Source organism: Cebus imitator, unplaced genomic scaffold (assembly GCF_001604975.1).
Source record: "Cebus imitator isolate Cc_AM_T3 unplaced genomic scaffold, Cebus_imitator-1.0 Scaffold200, whole genome shotgun sequence".
In the NCBI taxonomy this organism is placed as follows: domain Eukaryota; kingdom Metazoa; phylum Chordata; class Mammalia; order Primates; family Cebidae; genus Cebus; species Cebus imitator.
Window position 1 is genome coordinate 3,202,749 of NW_016107515.1, and position 21,954 is coordinate 3,224,702.

Below are 21,954 nucleotides of genomic sequence, written 5' to 3' on the forward strand. Positions count from 1 at the left end.
CACATAGTGGCTAAGAGCATGACCCCTGGAGCACATGGCCGTGCTGGACTATTCACTACTGTGGTGGCGTGGCAGTCACTAAACCTCTTTGTGCCTCAGCTTCCTAAAATGGGGCTCACTGGGAGGGTGAAGATTATACAAAATAACCTTCACAGCCTTAAAAAGATGGCTTAGTCCACAACAACCACTAAGTGATGCTGGTTATGGTTGTGCCTCTGTTCCTGTGACAGCTCTCCGGGAAGTTCATCAGCTCTTTTGTAGGGGAGCTAAACACAACTAGACTAACTGGTTATTCCACTCCCAGACTTTCCTTCATCTTTTCAGTGTTTTTGTGGTATTTCTGACAGATAGCATTAACCATACTGATCAAGACACAGCCTCATTTGTGTTTCTGGTCCCTGTGATTTCCTTGGAACACAGAGATGGAGAAACAAACCATTTGGCTGATTGGGCATCTGAGTGGTCTCTTGTTTCCAAAGCGCAATGCTCGATATGGTATGGTATACACCACTTATGCTCCAAACCTGAGGGTAGGAGAAGGCATCGTGGTCCCCAGAGCCATATGTTCTTGCAAGACGGCCATCACGCAGAGGAAGGGGTGCGTTCTTCTCCAACAGATGCAAGCAAACATGGTGGTCACATCATAGCATGTGGCTGAGGGTTCAGAAGACCCCTCCATATGGCTCTGGCAAAGCCTACTTGAAGCCATCACTCTAGGTGTCTCAAAATGTTGCCTTCTAAGTCAAGTCCACTCAAATCAAATTAATTTCCTTCCTCTCCCTCTTTCCTCCCGACACAACAACCCTAATCTAATATCTAGTGTTTTTGAGTTTATCCAATTTTCATCATGTTTACTGCTGCCAACTTACCATCATCATGTGTCACCTGGACAACTGTCACAGCCTCCCCACTGATTTACCCTGCTTCCACTTTTGCCCCATCCAGTCCATTTTCTCAGGGCAACGAGAAAAATCATTTTAAAACACAAACGTGTTAATATCTCACTCTCTCTCACACACATGCATGCACGCGTGAGTGCGCGCACACACACACACACACACACACACACACACACACACACACACCCCTTTCTTAATTAAACCTCTTGAAGTCATTCTGTTTTCAAAAATCAACCAAAAGGCTTAATGTGGCCTTCAGGACCAATACCATCACTACTGCCTAACTCTTCAAGACCAACTGTGGCCTGCTCCCTGGATTCCATCCGAGCTGGCCTTTCTTTAGCTGTTACAAAGGCCAAATGCTTTTCTTGCACCAGAGCCAGTGTGCACAGTGTTCTTTTGCCTGGAACACCCTCTTCTCATGCCCATCCCTCCACCTCGATCACACCCACCATCCCTCTTGAATGCAAATAACACTTCCTCAGAAGGTACTTCCTTTACCCCCAATGTAAATTAGGATTCTTTATTCTCCCACGGGGCTTCACTTTTTGGTCACAATATTTAGCATGTTTTGTAAATCCATATTTACTTGGGTGTTTGTTCACTTAATATCGACCTCTACTACCGCTAACTAAGTTCCAAAATAGACAGGACCTTGGCTGTTCAATACACCAGTTATATCTCAAGGTGAAGACAGTGCTACACATATTGTGAACTCCTAATCAATGATTTGCTGGGTTTTATCACTTTACTTAAATTCAATTCCAGGCATGTTGCATCTGTATCTTGGTAAGAGGAGGCAATATTTTTCAGTTTTTTTCACCACCAAGAGCCTCTTTGTTATTTTAGAGAAGAGCCTCTTCTCCCCACTGACTTGGTGTATTAAAAGATAGTGGGTAACATTTCTACACATTAAGTCATAATTAGCTTATTTTATCATTTTGCTCATCCAAAGCATGTAATACTGCTAATCAAAGCTTCTAATTAGCAGTAGTGAATGAAGAAGACAATTCTCTTGATATAATTACAGCCAAAAGGAGAGGGGCTCAACATTTAAGTTTGCTTTGTAAATGTACAGCTTGCCTAAGCTTTAAGATGTTGAAATGACTCCAGAAGATCTGTTTGGCCTACAAAGTCCTTCATGCCATGCCTCCTGCCAGCCAGTTCCTCTCCTGACATTTGCCACTTACCCTGCCCAGCCACAATAATTAAGTTTATGTGGAAGGAACAGCTTTCATTTCACTGTCTAGACTCAAGGCATAGCTTTGAATCTGCTTTAACCTTCTTTCAATGACTTGAACTCCTAGTCATCACAGAAAGCCTAGCTCAGATGTCCCCTCCACCAGGGGACAACAGGTTAAGGTTGTCTAAGGGTCCCAACAGGATAGGGCCTGGGATGGTGGATTTCCACAATACCTGACCTTGCTTAAAGCTTGCCTCTTATCATGCAGCCTATTACCTGCCCATCTCCTCCTTTAGATCTGAGAGGTTGGAGGTGCTCCCGATGCCCAGCACGATGTTTGGCACATGGTGAATGCTTAGTAGAAAGAAGAAAGAATGAATGGAGAGAGGAAGGAGGAAAGAAAGAGGAGAAAAGACAGCTTGTGGTTTCTAGTGCTGGGGACCCTGAAGGGAATAAAGTGGACATTTTGTGAGACTCTCATGATCTTAGTGGAAGGAAATGACATCCTGAAAATCAGTATCAATTAATATATAATTAGGGCAGATGCCTGATAGCATTAATTGGGGCTGTAAGAGTCTGTTTAATTTTTTTTCTGGAAAATCTGGGTGAAGAAAGTAAGAATAAAAACTTATGGAGTCAAAAAAGGGCACAATATGAACAGTGGGGGAAACCCATTTGTTCTGCAGACTTTGTATACCAACAAGGAATAAAAAGGAACACTGAAGTCTCACTTTTGATGGCAATATCTTCTCCCAACAAAATGTGGTATGTGGAAAGGTCTATTTCTGGGACGCTAACATCGAACAAAAGCAATCCAAAGCCCAGGGCCTTCCTAGTTCTGCTCCAAACCTGAGTGCCCAAGAAGCTCTGCACAGCCAGTGACAAACATTTATATTCTTCATTATTCATCTTTTGGCCCTGCTATCCTCAAGTCCATTTGAGGCAAGCAAGACTGACATGCCAAGTCTCATTTTTGACCTATGATCATTGATGTTGGTGCTGACTTGTCATCCTATTTCTAGGTAGGTGGTAGGCAGGCTTTCCCGCCATGGTCTCACTGCCTGACTCTTGGCAGGGAGAAAGAATGTGAACTGGCTGCACTTTACAGAGCGAGAGAAGTCTCAGGGCAGGAAGTCAGGCAGGCTGAGGATCCAAAACTCTTGCTCTTCCTAATGAGCCACACTGTCTGGGCATGCTGAAGGCAAAAGGAGGCTATGGTTCAATTCCGTTTAGTTCACTTCAGCAGCCACCTTGTCATCATCATCCTCTTTGCTAACATTTTTTGAGCTCTTACTAGATGTCTGGCACCATGTCTTATATCTCTCTTTTTGTTGTTGTTGTTGTTGTTGTTTGTTTGTTTTGAGACAGAGTCTTGCTCTGTTGCCCAGGCTGGAGTGCAATGCTGCCATCTCAGCTCGCTGCAACCTCTGTCTCCCGGGTTCAAGCCATTCTCCAGCCTCAGCCTTCCAGGTAGCCAGGACTACAGGCATATGCCACCACGCCTGACTAATTTTTGTATTTTTAGTAGAGATGGGGTTTCACCATGTTGTCTAGGATGGTCTTGATCTCCTGACCTCATGATCCACCCACCTCAGACTCCCAAATTGCTGGGATTGTAGGTGTGAGCCACCGTGCCTGGCCTGCGTCTGACTTGGTATTCTATTGTATGAATACATGGCAGTTTGTTTAGTCATTCTCCTATCGATGGACACTTGGGCTATTTCCANTGTATTTTTTAGGAGAGATGGGGTTTCAGCATGCTGGCCAGGCTGGTCTGAAACTCTTGAACTCAAGTGATCCACCCGCCTTGGCCTTCCAAAGTGCTGGGATTACAGACCTGAACCACCGCGCCTGGCCACCTCTCTTTTAATCTACAAATCAGCCGTTTGAGAAAGGTCCCTTTTACTTGCCATCTTGCGCTTTATGTATTAGAAAGCCAAGGCTCAGAGAACAAACACCACTCACCAGCCAGGTTTGAAACCAGACCTGTTCTACTTTACAGGCCGAGTTCTCAACCTCTGGGTGCTACTGCTGAACCCACCATTCTATCAGCTTTTGCTTCCTCCCTTTAGTCTGTGTGGTTGCTCATTTCCATCTGGTTCTCTGACTCGCTGCTTTACACAGGGGCAGCAAACTACCGTCCATGGGCCAAATCTTGCCTGTTACCTGTTTGGGTCAATTCAGTTTGACTGGCATATCACTATGCTTGTTCATTTACGTACTGCCCATGTGTGATTTCAGGCTACATTGGCAGAGGTGAGTACTTAGAACAGAGACCACATGACCTACAAAGCTGCAAATATTTACTGTCTAACCCTTGATTGAAAGAGTTTTTTGACCCCTGATACAATAGATAAGACAGACACTATGTTAAGAGCTTAACTGTCATTCTTTCATTGACTTCATACTCTACATGTGTGTGTGAGGATGCACGCGCATGTGTAAAGGATACTCCTATCAATCTCATTTTACAGATAAGAAAATTGAGGCTCAAAGAGTTGAAACATCCTGACCAAGGTCACAGAGTTAGTAAGTGAGAGAGCTAGATTTTAAACCCAGGCAGTTTTTAAACCATACAGTATACCTGACTGCTGTGGGCTCCTAACCATACAGTATACATGGTGCTGAGTGATATATGGCCCTACCTAAGCGGAGCCCCCATGAGGAAGGAGACCACGGCAGCCGGCTGATGTGGAGAGGTGAGCTGGGGTCGGGCTCTGGGAGCCCCAAGGACACACATTTGTTCATGCAGCCTCGATCAGCCCCAGACTTTCAGAATGTACTGAGGACAGCTGGGACACACCAAGGAAGAACAACACACAGGGAGGTGGCTGGCAGGTGACACAGTCACTTCTGACAGGGGACTCTCTCCCCAAATCTACTGACAATTGCTTAGCCAAATTATTTCCTAATGCCCTTCAGCTTAAAGAATCATTTAAAAAAGTGATTTGGTTGCTCTAGCTAGCTGGATCCCTTATTTTCATTAGAGTTGTTCACCTACGTTCAAGGGAGGAAAGCTCAGCTCTTCATTTGAGAGTCCACTCCTCTGTTACATAGACCTGGAGAAAATTAAAGTATCCTGCGATGGAGGAGTCATCTCTTTGCTCCCTAGCAATACAGTGAGACCTTCCCCATGTAGCCCTGATGATGGCCTTCTACACAAATGCTTGCATGGAAAGGGAGCTCACCTCGTCACAAGGCAGAGTTGTATTACTTGAGTTTGAGGGAACTTCTGCCTTTAGCTGAAATTCATTTTGCATCCTTGAAGCTCTAAATCATGGGGCTGTGGTTCTGTCTCTAGAAATATCACAGGGCAACCCTACTTCCCACTTGATAAAGTAGTGAAGTCTTTAAAGGGACCATCATGTCTCCCCATTTGCTCTTCCCTTGCTTAAAGAGCTCACATTCCTGGCCAGGCGTGGTGGCTCATGCCTATAATCACAGCATTTTGGGAGGCTGAGGCAGGTGAATCACGAGATCAGGAGATTAAGACCATCCTGGCCAACATGGTGAAACCCTGTCTCTATTAAAGAAATAAAATAAAATAAAAAAAAGCCAGGCATGGTGGCACATGCCTGTAATTCCCAGCTACATGGGAGGCTGAGGCAGAATCGCTTGAACCCAGGAGGCGGAGGTTGCAGTGAGCCGAGATTGTACCACTGCACTCCAGCCTGACAACAGAGTGAGACTCTGCCTGAAAAAAAAAAAAAAAGCGCACATTTCTTCAACCATTTTTATTGTGATACTTTCCAAATCTCATAAGGATTCTCTTTCTCATAGTGAAAGCCTAAAATTTTAGATGTGTAAATAAATTCAAAATGAATATTCTTATGATAGTGTCTCTTAGAGTTCAAGGCTATGAAAAAGGTTGTTACTTGTGATGAAATGTCTCAGCATTAAGCACTAAGTAATGATAAAAATATGTTTTAGGCCGGGCGCGGTGGCTCAAGCCTGTAATCCCAGCACTTTGGGAGGCCGAGGCGGGTGGATCACGAGGTCAAGAGATTGAGACCATCCTGGTCAACATGGTGAAACCCTGTCTCTACTAAAAATACAAAAAATTAGCTGGGCATGGTGGCGTGTGCCTGTAATCCTAGCTACTCAGGAGGCTGAGGCAGGAGAATTGCCTGAACCCAGGAGGCGGAGGTTGCGGTGAGCCGAGTTCGCGCCATTGCACTCCAGCCTGGGTAACAAGAGCAAAACTCCGTCTCAAAAAAAAAAAAAAATATATGTTTTACTGGGATTCCCTTTCTGTCTTGCTTTACTAGGAAGCTCACGTCAAAGCCGATGCTAAGTTTTTCTCCTCTTTATTAACTTCATATTTTGCCTCTCATCTTCTGTCATCTAATAATTGTTTTTAGTTGTATGGCATCTGCATTTCATTATAGACATCTCATGTATCCTCTTCTACATTATCAGTCAGCTCCCACACCCACTGTGAGCAGCAGGTAGGGGATATATCATAAATATTCCTGCTTCCCAAATGACAGTTTGAGTGGCTACTAGTGAGCGATAGAGACATCTTTGCTGGTTCTCACACTTTGATAATAATGATGATACTGCCTATAGTAATAATACTAGTAATCATAATAGGAGCCAATGTTTATTAAGTGCTTCCGGCCTGACAGGCACTTTTCTGAAAGCTTTATGAGTATGTCACCTCATTTAAATCTTACAGCCAGCTTCTTAAGTAATATTATTAGCTACAGCTTCTTAAGTAATATTATTAGCTACAGCTTCTTAAGTAATATTATTAGCTACATATTACAGATGAGAAAATCAAAGCCCAGAGAGGTTAAGTAATTTACCCACCAACAGAGATGCAGAAAATGGCAGAGCCAGCATTGAAAGCTAAGCCACCCGTTTTCAGAATGCAAGCTTTTGTCCACTATGCCACACTACCTAAATTATCAGACCACCCACAGCCACTCCACATGGAATTTAAGGGTCTTAGTATTTCAGATAAACTCTGAACCTATAAGATTCTGGATCTCATCCAGAATGGGAATGTTGACATGAGCTTTAAGAAGTTGCTCAGTGCCGACTGCCTCCCCACCCCCAACCTAGCAGCAATGGTTTCTGGCTCTCACACCATTTGCCTGCACACTCTGGGTGCTCCTTCCAATCCCTGCACCCCTGTGCCGTCAATCAGGCTCAGACATGGGACTGGGAAACAGAGAGGCTGTCCTAGTCATTGGCCCTGCAAGGATCATGGAGGGCAGCCACAACCAGGCTCGAGAGCGTATCATTCACATAAAGGTCCCTGTTCAGGCAAGACAAGGGTAGTGGTAATCAGGGGATATCTCCAGGCCAGAAAATATGAAAGAAGGAAGGAAGGAAGGAAGCCAAGAGGTCTGCTGGCTGATTCTTACTATATCTATTATGTGCCAGGCACTGCATTATGTCAGCCAAATGCTTCTCTCATTTTGAAATAAGGAAACTGAGATCCCAGATATGAGGTGACTTGTCCTAGGTTATTTAGCAAGTTTAGGTGAGAGTGTCTGAATAACTCCTTGTAAGAGAAAGGCTTTGCCAAATCATGAAAAGTATTTCATTCCAGGAGATGGAATGTCACCCTGCTCTTGGGGGCTATGGTTACAACAGGGAACATGGAGGGAGGGTGGAACCCCCCCTGACTGGAGTCAGGGTGAAAGCATGGGGCACTGTGGGAGCTTTGGGGAGTGTGATCCTACCCCCAAAAGGAGAGAATACATGAATGCTGGCTGCTTTTCTCTAGGGGCAGGAGAGAAGACTCAGGTGGGTACAGGTGGCTAGAGTGAGACTACCCCCTGTCCCCAGAAAGGTCTCCACCCAGCTCAGTCCCTTTCCTCATCTCCTATCCTGGAGGGTGAGAAGTGGAGTTGAGGCTGGGGGGTTCTCTCTACCCATATGCCCTTCCCTTAGCAAGAAATAAGAGAGGGAAGGAGAAGGGAGAGAAAGGAAGGAGGAAAGGAGAAAGAAGGAAGGGGGGCATTTAAAACATGAGTTTGTATGTTTTTGGATTTGACCAACATCCATGAGAAATAAGACATCCGTTGTCATTAGGCAAACACCGTGAGCCCTTCAAGTGAGAGGCAGTAAAAGGTGAGCTACCCAGCCTGTGATTTGCATGGGAGGTGGATGGGGCTTCACAGCTTGCACAGGCAGAGAGCCTAAGTCCCAGAATGCAACACCAGTTCCAGCAATGGTCTGAGATTCCTGCAGGAGAGGCGGAAATGAATGACAAAAAGCCACAGAGATGTTCCTGGCCCCTTGGGAGATGGCAGATCTCACAGGGAACCACAACACCAAAACCAGCAGACAGGAGACATTGGGAAGCATTTTCTCCTTGAGTTTCATTTTTATTACTTCTGCCTTTTAATATTACTTGAGATTTCCTACAACCCCTTCCCACAACAGACTCTCAAATCCTGGGATTTTGTCCTGTATCTGTGTAACCTGGGGCGCAATGCATAATGGTAACCATGGTAAAGATAAGAACAATGGAAGCCACCATTTATTGGGCACCTACTGTGTGCTGCACATGCTGCTGGGCACACCATTTACTCATCTCAGAAATGAAGAGTGGGCTCTTTAATGGCACTGGAGTCCTGTGCTTCTGCAAACTGCTTGCTGCCACCGAGTTCTCTGTTCATCTGTGATTAGATCAGACCATAAACTTCCCCCCTTCTCTTCCCCTTGTGAAAATTCTGCAGTGTAGGCAAAGATCCAGAAGCAGGAAAACCTTCATTGCAGCTCCCTGCCAATGCTTTGCTGTACCAGGGTGGATGGCGCACTGCAGAGTCCAGGGCCCGGCAGTTGTCCTTGGTGGGTGTGCGTTGTGTATCTATGTCAGGAGAAGGGGGCGCTTCCAAGCCATGCTGTGGGCCAATCCTGCCAGCCCCCACCCAAGACATCACTGAGAGGCACCCAGCTTCCGCCAGCCCTCATAGAAGCTCTCTGTTCTTATGAAGTTTCTGCTGTCCTTTTGGTCCTGCCAGACCACATTCATCTTGGGCAAATCTTGCACCTCTCTACCAGTTCCCTGATCTGCAAAATGGGAGCGATAATGCCTTGTCTTGGCAGAACTTATGAGGTAGAAATGAGCTAGTAAATCTAAAACTGTTTTGAAAACTTTGGCAGTGCTATTGATGAGCAAGGGGTCACTGGAGTCTGTCTTGTTTTTAGTATAAGAACTAGTATTTTAATCAGCCAAATATGTGTGACTGGTCTATACTGTAGCACAGGTCCCTTAAGAATAGAAAGGCTTTCCCAATTTTATTCCTAATTGCTTTAGACAATCCACAGGGTGAGATTACCAAGTGTAAACAGTTTCCAGGTACCACAAAACCACAGAGGGTGATGCTGAGATGGAAAAGGATTTTCCTGTCTTCTTCCACTGCAGCTGGATCCCTCTCCCATGTGAAAAATGTTAACACCTCAACATTGAAAAAGTACTTAGAAATGACCTGTGCCAACTCTGTACTTTATGAATGAATCAGTTTACAGCAATGCAAGTCATTGGCTGTCTGACTTCCTGTTGTTTTTTTCTGGATGGAGCGGATGGAGAAGAGGAGTGAGACATGACCATTCACCTCTGCTCTCCCCCTTCCATCTGACACATTGAGTTATTCCACTGATGACAAATCCAAAAGGCTCTGGATTCTTCTCTCTGTCTGAGCAGGGAGCTCCCCCAGTGTTTGGCTCCAGGAAAAATAAATCAAAGTATTTAAAGTCGAAGTAGTATAACTTTAAAAAATGGTAAGAAAATGTCTCTGGTGATATAGTGAAAAAGAAATGCATTGAGAAATATCAGAAAAACCTCTGGAAAGAAATCAAAATGCTGAGAAATACAGAGATCATATTAAGCCAGTGCTCTTTCATCTATGAATAGATGGATGAATTTACTACTACCAGCAGTTGCATCTGGTGGTAGTAAAGCTTTTTCCCTGGAGACAGCAAGCGGGAGATGACCTTTCAGATTCAGCAGCAGCAGCGGCCAATGCCTCTGGCTAGATGGGTGCGTGCACCGCAGAATTGTTCCTACAGGGCAGGTGTCCTGAGATTTGTAGGAGAGGACATTCAAGAGATGCTGATTCTCCACCCTTGACGTAGAATAGCCAGCGGCATGAATCACTGACCCTAAAACATTTATAAAGATGCAAGAGAGAAGGAGAAGGCAAGAGAAGGGGCCAGGGAGGAGCAAAAGAAATGGAGAAGGAAGAGGAAGGACAGGGTGTGGAAAAGAGGAAGGCAAGAAAGGTGGTGGGACAAAGAGCAGGGAGGAGAGAAGAGAAATGAAATGGGGGCCATGCCGGAGAAAACAGAAGGGAGAAGGGGGAAAAGAAGGAGAGAAGACAGAGGGAAATACAATAGAAGGAGAAAGGAGAGAGGAAATCCAAAGGGTAATCCAGCTAGATTTGTAACACTTCATGTCTTAGGCTGGTCATGCTTGTTATGTTCACTCTACTGTCCTCTGTGCTGTCTTGCACACCTGAGACATTTTATGTTTTTTAAAAAAGGAAGAGAAGGGAGAAGAAAGGATAAAAATGAAGAGGAGGCAGAGGTAGATGCTTATCATATTTCCCTGTGTCTGTGACAAATGCAATTAGATGGCTGGAATGGTAGGAAAAAAATAGCATTAATGGCTTGCCCATCCATTGGAGAGACCTCTTGGATCAGAAAGCCTGTCTTCTCCACTAGGTCTCATTCCAAATGAGGCACCTGAACTGGAAGCAGATGTGGGCCATGGCCCTAAACCTTTCTCCCTGGTGTGTTGGAGAACAGGAGACCCTAGATTGACTCAGTGTGTTACTTGTGCAGTTCAACAAATGTTCCCAAGCTCCTGCTTCATGCTAGGAGCTGTGCTGGGGTCTGGGATACACACCAGCGACTTTGTTTTTCTTGAAGCATTTGCAGGTAGAAGATAGCTGCTCAGAGTCTCAGTTTCCCCATCTCTATAATGAGGGGGGTTGTCTTCATGGTTTTTAGGTTTGCTTTGAGTCCCAGGGACTGAATTTCCCATATTTTCTAGAACAACTCTACTTTATTCTGGTTTAGATACTGGAATTGTGCTTAAGCTTGGATTTGGAAAGCTGATTTTACTGCTAATATAATTTTGAAAATCATTAAATAAGATTCTACCCTACATCTAAAGTTTTAATCTTTTCTGTTCTATTTCTAACTTTGTATGATTCCTTGAGGCCTCCAACTATAAGAATTCACTCATTCATTCATTCAGCAAATACTAAAGTTCCTCAATAAATGGGGCAGAATCAGATAATAAATAAACAAGCTAATAGGCCAGGGTTTTGCTGCACAGAGGGACATGGAAGAGGAAGACGTGGTTGAGGAGTATCTCCTGGGGATGACAGTCTTGGAAGGATCTGGGGAAAGGGGAGTCCTAACAAAAGGAACAGCACATCTGAGAGCCAGATGATTAGAAGGAATCTACCATGTTCAGGGCCAGAGATCGGTCACAGAAAAGGGGGAAAGTGGCATGAGAAGAGATGGGACCAGGAAGGTAGGCAGTGGCCAGGTGACATAGGGTTGTGGCCTGTGTTCAAGGTTGTGGCCCTGAAATTATGAAACCAGTTTGTATTTTAATTTAAATATAATGGGACACCTTTGCAGGGTTTCAAAGAGGGGTCTGATATGATCTGATTAAATATTCTCAAGATTCCTCTGGCTGCTATGTGGAAGACAGATGGTAAACGGGACAAGAGTGGGGGCCACTCACAGTGATACAGGTGAGAGATGATGAAGACCTGGATATGAATACCAGAATTTGTGCAAAAAGGTCAAACATGGTATATAGAAAAATAAGAACAAGATTTCATGATTAGTACACATCCAACATCTTTCAAGGTCCCAAATATATAAGTCTGGATCTTAACCTCACATTTTGGTGCCTAATTCTTTCCTCAAGTCCACCCATGCTTAGTAATCCCAGGTGCTAAAAAGAAAGTTAATTCCCTTTGTCTCTTTGACCGCTTACAACAAAACGTAGATTTAGACAGACCCCCAAACTATACCCTTTTCCTTATTGAGAAAGCTAGCTGCTGGAAAAGGACATATTTTTGGAATATATAATTTGGAAAACTATCTTTCTAAATTTCAAATTGAAAAGAGAAATGAAGACTTGGACCACAAGCATTAACCCTTTGATTTCAGATGAGAATGCAGTAACCCTTACCAACAGATTTGACCAAGCAATTAACTGGATACAAATGGGAGGAATGCAAACTTTGAACCACAAGGCCCAGAGGTGAATGACCGATAGTCAATAGTCAAAGGCTCCTAAAGACTCAGCACTGTGCTTAGGACTTTGGAAGATAGAAAAACAGTGGAAGACATAATGCTACGCCTTAGAAATGCACCCTCTAGCTGAGGAAACAGGACTAACACATAAAATAGTTACATGTCTGGACAGCTAAATGGAGGGAAAGTTGGGGTCTCCAGCAGAGCCCCAAGGCTGATGGCAGGAAGACAGGGTTCCAGTCCACCTCTGTGACTTAAGATAAATCATCTCATCCTTCCGGGTTGAATTCCTCTTCTCCAAAACAGGGATAATGCTTCCCAGCCTCCCTAGTGGGGATTACACGGGATTTGAAAATGCTTTGTAAGTTGTAAAGTGTGTTATAAATAGTAAAGGTTATTATTACTGACTAAGTTCAGAGAAAGGAGATGGCAATGTGTCAGCAAACAAAGCCTCCTCTGAAAAACAACCCAATCAAGAGCTTCCTGCTCAAAAACTACCAATGACTTCCCAGTGTCTAAAGCAGGGGTTGTCAAGCAATGGCTCCCAGGCCGAATCCATTCAGTTGCATATTTTATAAATGAAATTTTATTGGAACACAACCAGAGCCATTTGTTTACATGTTGTCTATGACTTCTTTCTTGCTACAATGGCAGAGCTGAATGGTTGCAACAGAAACTATGTGGCCAGCAAGGATGGAAATAACTACTATCTGGCCCTTTAAAGAAAGAAACATGCTGACTCCTGGCATAAAGTATAGCTTGAACCCCAGTTAACATGTAAAACACCCTGATACCTAAGGCAGAATTTGGATGCTTGAAATGAATTAGATACCTTCCTCTCTAAGTCCTCTCCAACACTATATAACATTTTGAACAATTCCCAGGGACCTATTCCATATGAGGTTGGCATTACGAAGTCCTCTTTTTTTTTTTTAATTTTACTTTAGGTGTATACTATATCCAGCATTTTTCCCCATGTTATCCCTCCCCATCCTCCTGTCCCTCCCCTACCCTCCCCAACTGCCCCCAGTGTGTGATGCTCCTCTCCAATGCCCATTAATGATACACTGGACAAAGAAAATGTGGTGCATATACACCATGGAATACTATGCAGTCATAAAAATTGATGAGTTTGTGTCCTTTGTAGGGACTTGGATGAATCTGGAAGCCATCATCCTCAGCAAACTGACACAAGAACAGAAACCAAACACCACGTGTTCTCACTCATAGGTGGGTGTTGAGCAATGAGAACACAAGATCCTTTCTTAATACTACAATAAGGGTCAGGTCTTTTTCCTCCTTGGAATCTCCACAGTATTTATTACGTGTGCACATCATGACAGAATCTCAATAAAGTTTAACCAAATGAAATTTGTCATAAACAGAGAAAGCATGGTAGGCTAGAGAACAGACATGAGACTTACTGATAATAAATCTTTGAAAGGGAAAAAAAAATGTTGGAAGTGAATTAATTCCTTCACTCTTAATTAGTTATGTGAATTAGTTAATTAGTTATTTATTCCATTTTACTCTCTGACTATTCCATGTCATAGAAGCTAAGACAAATTAGATAATACAGGATATTGATTTGTTTTACAAGAATGTATGTGACCCTCTCTGTGTCAAGTTGAGGGTGAGGACTGGGAGTAGACCATCACTACATGTCTCTCAAGGGGCTTATAGTCTAGTTGAAGAGGCTAGAAGTAAGCAGATCGTCACAATATAGACAAGCACAACGTCAAAGTACACGAAGTACAGAGACGGCAGGGAGATGAGTAGGACTCCTGGGAATATAACCCTTGTACATTCCTTCCCAGGAATGCACCTACAGTTTACTCTTTCAAGGAAAAGCGAGAGAACCAAGACTAAATCACATGTATCTCCTGGCTACCAGCTGGGTTCTATCCGAAGAGCACACACTGACTATGCTGACCATTTCATATAGATTATCTCATTTAATTCTTACAACCAGTCTAGGTGGTTTTACAAAGATCAAGTCACTTATTCCAGGTCAATAGTCAGAAAGTGGAAGAGTCTCACCCAGAAAAAGAAAATGAATAATACCTTTATAAACAGAAAACCAACTGTTTTTAAAAATCGTAAGCAAAAGCCTATGAACTTAATGCCTCACTGTATTCCCTAAATACACTGAGAAAAGAGGAATGGGCAGGAATTCTGGAGAAGGCCCACAGTTTGTGACCTACAGAGATATTTTGAAATGTTTCTGTGTCTACTGAATGGACACTGATTCCATGAGGACCATCTGATGTGGGCCCAAGTCATAGCTGGAACACTAACAGTTGGTTCATGTTCACTAAAGTCAATAATCAAGGGAGGACAGAATAAAGTGTTGCAAAGATCAGCAATAACTCCCACCTGCAGGGCCACTGTGACTACCTCTGGGGAACAATTCTGGATTCTGGCCAAGATATTAATTTAGCCCTAACCACCAATGCCCAGGGAACTGTGAATTAATGGACGACAGCTGGGAGCCCATAAGACTTAAGGGCGTCCAGAGGGTTCTTTTAGCCAGGTATGTCCCCCAGGATGTGTTTGTGCAGGTCACAGTGGACATCAAGGGCAGAAGAGTTGGGACACAAAATATTTTTGTAAAGAGAAAATGTAGTATTTCCTAAATGCCTTAGGTTCTGTCTAGGACATGAGATTTTCCACATTTGCTTGACTATCCACATTTTTATTTTCAACTTTTCAGTCTTTACTTGTACCAAATGCTGTGTAAAACCAATAGACGTGAAAAAATTTCCAACCTTACATAAATTCCATATCGAGAATAATGAGATACAATTTCTTTTCTACTTTATTGGCAATGACAAAAGCAATGATCACAAATTTTCCAAACTCAGTAACAAGGAGGTCCTAGTGAAAGGACTTCTCATTCGGGAATGGCATGGTTGCATATTAGTAGAACTTTATGGAAGGCTGAGTGGTAACACGGTAGTGTCAACAAAATGTAAAATGTATGGCTACTTTGACTCACTAATTCTTCTTCCAGGCATTTATTCCAAGGAGTTAATTAGACAAGTGCTCCAAGATTCACATAGAAAAAAATGTTATTTATAGAATTACTAATAATAGCAAATATTTAGAGACAACTGAAATAGCTACAAAAATACTATATAGATAATTGCATAACTAGACAACAAATTCATGTTAACCTACTTAAAAGGACACTGTGACCTGTAAGCCATAATGCGTAACTTTCTCCAGGTTGTTCAGTGATAAAAAGGCTTTCTGTCCTGTCCATAAGCTTGTCTGTGCATTGCTCTGCTCTGTGCAAGCAGTGCACAGGGAGATGCCTAGAATGAATGTCACCAAATTGTTGGTGCATTGTGGCTCTTTCTGGGTGGGAAGATATCAGGTGATTTTCTTCTTCCATTTTTTGTTTATTTGTATTATTATTTATTTTTATAATGAATGAATAACATCTTTATAAGCAGAAAACCAACTGCTTTTAAAGATCAAAAGAAAACATCTATAGGATACATAACTTCCTGGAGAAAAGGCAGGGCTAACACCAGAATAATGATTGACTTTCAGGATGGAAATGTGGAGGGAGTTTGAAACCTGCTTGCTAGCGTTGCGCAAAAATATTAGTCTCTCCAGTCTTGAAGAAGTCAGGAAGGCCCAATGGTGAGAAGCCTGTGCTTCAGGGTCAGTCTGTGGGTCCAAATGTCAGCTCTATCACTTATTAGTATGAACAACTTGGTACAAATATCTTAACCTTCTGTGCCTCAGTTTCCTCATTTACAAAATGGGGAACTGATTGCACCTGCCTCTAACAGTGTTATAGGATTAAGGTAGAGAGTAAATGAAACACACCAATCACAATGCCTGGCACATAATCGGTGTACTAGACATTAGCTCTTATGAAAACCAGCCTCAGACAGTCATAGACTGTGTGAGTTATTGTTCCCAGAATGAGTGCTAACGAGCAGTTAAGAAGAAGGCAAAAGATAATTAGTCAAGGAAACCACAAAAGTAGACATATAAATATCTAGGCTCTGCAGTACAAAGATGAAGAGTATGAGCTGCATGTTTTCAGGCATGTGACCATCTCATAAACTTCAAATGCTTACTCTGCAAAATGGGGATAATATACAGAAGGTCATTTTGAGGATTAAATGCCAAGTGCTAACATAGCACTTAACAGTAAGATTTTAATACGTATTTGCTGCTGTTAATGAAAATAACTATTATGGACTAGGGAATTGGGTACTGAGCTCCCCATCATCACAGGTGTCCAGGCAGGCTTAATTATTATTAAGATGCAGAAAGGATTTAGTCAGGGACTGAGGAAAGTGACTATTGGATTCTCCCAGACTTAAAAATTCTACACAAAGTCATTGAAACATAGAACCAATTTTAAAAGTTGGGTTTTTGGAATTTTTGTGTAAAGCAACTCAGGAGCAGCAGATTCATCTCCTCAGGGAGGTATGTGACGATGCCACTGTCAGAAGCCAACCCTGCTTTTCAAACAGGCAAGGCAAATGAGGAATCACTTGCTCATGAAACTGCTCATTCTGTCCCATGATGGCTCACCCGCTCTGGAAAAGCTACAGATGGTGGTTCATCCACCAATGGGACTCACAGAGCTCCCTGAGCTTTGCTGAAAGCTATGGTCCCTCTCCCCAGAAATAGCACATCCACACACATCCTGGCATTCACAGTAAGAAGTCCTGGCTGCAGGTGATTGCAATAGTGATAACAGCAATGGTAAGAAACACGCACAGATTGCCTAATGTGTGCCAGGCTCTGGGCTGAGAGCTTTGCATCCATTGTCTTACTGACTTCTCATCAGACTTATGAGTTTGTGTCTAGGTTATGTCATCCCCACTTTACAAATTAAAAACACACAAAGTCCTTCAGGCAGTGAGGGCCAGGGTTTGAATCCAGTTCTAAGGTACACTCGGAATGTGAGCAGTAGTTAGTTGTAAGGGTTGATGACCAGTTGACAACTCATTAGCATTTTGGATGAATCCAAGTCTCTTCCAGGACCTGCCACACAGTCTCCGAGCCTCACTGGGTTAGCTGGACTCTCTCAAGGCATGTAGGAACAGGAAAAACCAAAGTTTCTATGAGCATTACCAGCAATTCTTAGGGAAAGCAGAAGTACAATAGACAAAGTTTAGGCTGCACTCACAATGAGCAACCCAAATAGTATGATGGAAAATGTTAGTAATAGTCTCCATTTATGGAGCAAAGGTTTCTATCTGTGTGGTGAGGCTGGCTGGTGATATAGTTTGGCTGTGTCCTCACCCAAATCTCTAATTGTAGCTACCATGATTCCCATGTGTAGTGGGAGGGACCTGGTGGGAGGTAATTGAATCATGAGGGCAGGTCTTTCCCGTGATAGTAAATAAGTCTCCCAAGATCTGCTGATTTTATACAGCGGAGTTCTCCTGCATATGCTCTCTCTCTTGCCTGCCGCCATCATGTAAGATGTGACTTTGCTCCGGCTTTGCCTTCTGCCACGATTGTGAGGCCTCCCCAGCCACGTGGAACTGGCAGTCCATTAAACCTCTTTTTCTTTATAAATTACCCAGTCTCGGGTATGTCTTTATTAGCAGTGTGAAAACAGACTAATACAGCTGAGTTCTAAGATGACTTTTTCAGAGCCATCCAAATACTTGTGGGTTATTATTTTTATTTTCTTTAAAAATCCCTTAGTCAACCCAGACAGCCTTAGAACTCTCCTCATCTCAGTGCCACTGTGATCCCTCTGACTTGCAGCAAACCCTCTGGTTTGCTTTCCCATGGCGAGGCCAGCAAGCAGTTCCCTGCGTCTCTCCAGATCTGCAAGGGTCTTTTACCCTTGTCCTTACAACTGTCAACATATGAGGCAGATCCCAAAAGGGCAGAGTCATAACCTCATGGTTAAGAATGTGGACTTTGGAGTGAGAGACACCTAGGTTCAAATTGTAGCTCCTTTACTGAGTACGTACCCTCTCTGAGCTGCAATTTCCCCATACATCTAAGGGGGATAATGGCACCTTACGGATTTGTTTTAAGTAACTTTAGGCAAGTTACTTACCCTTTCTGGGCCTCAGTTTATTCAACTGTAAATGGGGACAAAAATATTATCTACCTTTATGGAGTAGTGCGTGATTCATGAATGAGTTATGCCTTGGAAAGTGCTTAAAACAGCACTTGTCACATCAGTTAGTACTCAGTAAATATGAGTTATGCTAATTAACACATGTAAAGTTCTCAGCATGGTAAAAGTATGTGTTCAATAAATGGTGGCTATCATTATTATGACGTAGCTGTTCCTCAGAGAAGTTCCTGCACATTTATCTCCTGGAAGGCAGTAAGATATGAAGACATCAGGGGAAACCTTGTCCTTAGGTAAATGTTGCAGTCATAGCAGAACGAGTCCACAGGTCTTGTTGCCCTAGCAGGATACCCTAGGACCTCCACCCCTCCTCATGCCCAGGTTCTCCCTTGCTTCAGAAGTACCTGTCCTTTATCCAACCATCCACTCTTTCAACAAATTCTCCTTAAGCACCTATAGTGAGCTGGAAAGAGGGCTGGGAATGCTCAAGCAGTGAAGGAGATGGTTCCAGCCTCTGCCCTCCTGGAGTCTACAGTGTAGTGGAGGAGATGCACACTAAATAAATACATACACGAATGCTCATTTAATAACATCTGCAATTTATGTTGTGAAAAATGTGATGAGGATGTACAAAGGGCCCTGATGTGGTCAGGCACTGGATATGTGAGTAAGGGGGAGTCATCGTAAAGGCTCCCTGAGAAGTTGCTGGGACTTGACAGATGAGTAAGAGTTGGCTGGGTGATGTGTAGGAGTAGAGACAGAAAAGGGTCCAGGCAGATAGGCATTTTGTTCCAAGGCCCTGCACCCACAAAGTGCCTGGCTCACAAGGAGAACAGAGAGAAGGGCCACGTGGTTCACTTTCTCCTAGATCCTCCACTCAAAATATTCAGCTAGGAAGTTGGAATTTGAAGAGAAACCTAGGTCCACAGAAACTGCCTTCTCAGTGGCGACTGCTGTCTCTTCCCTTTCAGGTGCTCCTCGCCTGCTTGCAGACTGGCTTGTCTCAGACCCCAGCCCTTGAGGCCAAGCAAACATACATCATCCTGGAGGCTGCAGACATAGCTCACTGTGCCCACATGTGAACTTCAGCCAAGACACCACGACAGGAACTCTGCCCACTGAATCCCCTATGATTCCTCAATCCTGTCCTCCTCATATCCCACCGGGTTTTGTGAGGCTATTTAGGAAGATAAGTTTTCTTCACTGAAGAAAAGAGAGACAGCATGAAAGAAAACAATGGCCTCAAAGAAGGAATTTGTGATTGACATAAATGGGAGTGTTCCCTTGGGAGCATCATGTATCATCAAAGAAGCAAACCCCCAGGTCATTTATTTCTCCACCTATTTACCTGCTATGAAAAGAAGATGTGTTTAAGTTTCCTACAGTTTTACACTGGAGATTAACGCTCTGGGAAAAAAAAAAGCTGTATATTCTAGATGTAGCAGGTTTCTTTTGGAATTCATTCACTGGGAGTCTGACACTACCCCCTAAATGGTACTTCTGTTGTCTTTTTATTCAAGACGGCCAGCTTCTTCCAAGATCAGAACCACGTGCCAGCCTCCCTTGATCAACAGCCTCCCAGCTCTCTTGGTAGATCAGATGTTTAGTAGTTAGCCTAACTCATTTGTTTTTCCAAGCAGCAATTATGACTACAATGAATTAATATTTTAACTGCAGGAGAAGAATTACAGATAGCTCCTACGTAGACTCTAGAGGCTGGGAATGGCCAACGGGATTTCCCATACTAAAAGAAGAGGACCACTCCAACCTGGCCAGCAGTTCTCTATGTCTGAGATGCCATCATTAGATACTACTCCAAAGACCTAAGGGAGATGTGTCTAGGAGAAGTGTATGGTCCTGGTCCTTCCCACTGAGGCTCAATGGCCCAGCAAAATATGAAAGTGAGACCTGTGCTTCTAAAGCGCAACAGTCTAGAGTCAGTGGAGTTTGTGAAACAACCTCACCACCGCAGGAGCAAATCCCAGCAGGTGAGATTCAAGGAAGATGGGACCACTAAAAATCCAACTGGCCTAGCTGAGGTTGACGTCCGAACTCCAGAAGACCCGACTGTGATGGGGAAGACTCAAGCAACCAGGCACCATCATCCCCCAACCTATTCGCTCTCCTTCCCCAGGTCTCAGAAGGCAGGGGACTTTCGCAACATTGCGATCCAAACTTCCCCCAGTCTCAGGAAGCATTTCCCAGTCTTCAAAAGGAAGAAACTCACAGCCAGCAAGTCCCTGGTGGAAATGCCGACAGCATCCCAAAGTGCCATCCAGGTCAATGGCAACCTCTCTGAACAGGACATTGTGTCTTCTGACCTAGCCTACTTAAGGTTGGCTCAGCATCTTGAGGATGGGCCTCGAAGGGTCAAAGTGTCCCATGCATTCCTCCCGAGGGTCCCCAAGGTGCAAAGCAATGGGCCTGTTGGCATATGCTTGGAAGCAGGAACTTGGAGGTCCTTAGAGAAAGCCACAGCTGCCATTCAGGTTCCAGATGATATTTATCACAGTCCTTCCTGGGAAGCTAGAGAGTCTGCTGTCAGCCCAGACAGGTCAGCTGAAGTAAGTAACTCCATACGCCCTTTGGACAACACATGTCCAGGTGGTGGGAGAAGGGTGACTCCACCAGATTCAGAAAAATCCACCTCCTGCTTAAATGCCACCAGCGGTGCCAGCCACACACCAGGAACAGAGAAACTTAAACCTGAATTGCTTTTGCCCAAAGACAACTCGGATGACAAAGACCTTGGCCCACTGTCACCTCAGTCAAAGGAAACGTGTATTCCATCACCTCCACGGACTCACAGTTCCCCCTCATCAGGCTCCCACAGCCAGCCAGCCCACCCAGGAAGAACCTCAGACTGTCTTTCATCAAGTAATAGTCACCAGAATCTGTTGTCACTCAAAACTAACAGTACATCAAAATCTGCCCCTGGGTGTCAGGAGCAGATGGCAAACAACCCCACCCCTCCAGAGTCAGACACCCTGGAGTTTCCAAATTGTCCAGGAAGTAATCACCTCCCATCCTTTCTTCCAAGGAGTGAGACCAAACTTCAGAGCAACAGGGAGATTAGTGATATTAATGAAATTCACCTGGCACGGGGTGAACTCTGCGATCTCCAAGGCCGGCTGCAATCCGTGGAAGAATCTCTGCACTCGAACCAAGAGAAAATTAAAGTCCTATTGAATGTAATTCAAGACTTGGAGAAAGCTCGAGCTCTCACTGAAGGGTAAGGGGATTTTTTTTTCCATATTAAAAGTGACTGGGTGAAGTCATCTGCCAACACAAGAGCAGATACAGCATTGGTATCTTTAGTAAAAATGTCTCCAAAATGTTTGAAGCACTGTTGTTTCCTCAAATCATAACCGCAGACCTTCCCTTTTCTGTAATGGAATTTCATTTAGTTCTAGGCTTTGGTGGATTTTTGTGGACTTCTGCTGTTTGCTCTTATTTTCAGGTGTTAGCAGAATGGGGAAAGGCAGCAGTGAAGCAGTAGGATCAAAAATGATTGTTATGAAGATGAGGGTTCCATTGATACACGATGGAGGGAAGTGATA

At 43.8% G+C, this 21,954-nt stretch overlaps 2 protein-coding genes across 4 annotated transcripts in view; one reads left to right on the forward strand and one right to left on the reverse strand.

Annotated features, from left to right (window-relative positions):
- Positions 1-21,954, reverse strand: part of DOCK2 (dedicator of cytokinesis 2) — a 445,079-nt gene that overhangs the window by 179,661 nt on the left and 243,464 nt on the right. The gene's annotated exons all lie outside the window — the stretch shown is intronic.
- INSYN2B (inhibitory synaptic factor family member 2B) overlaps positions 1-21,954 on the forward strand; it is a 121,479-nt gene that overhangs the window by 79,140 nt on the left and 20,385 nt on the right. Inside the window, exon 2 of the mRNA XM_017547722.2 lies at positions 19,366-21,626. Coding sequence (XP_017403211.1) covers positions 20,275-21,626 — 1,352 coding nt within the window. The 5' untranslated portion in view covers positions 19,366-20,274. The remainder of the gene's footprint in view (positions 1-19,365; positions 21,627-21,954) is intronic.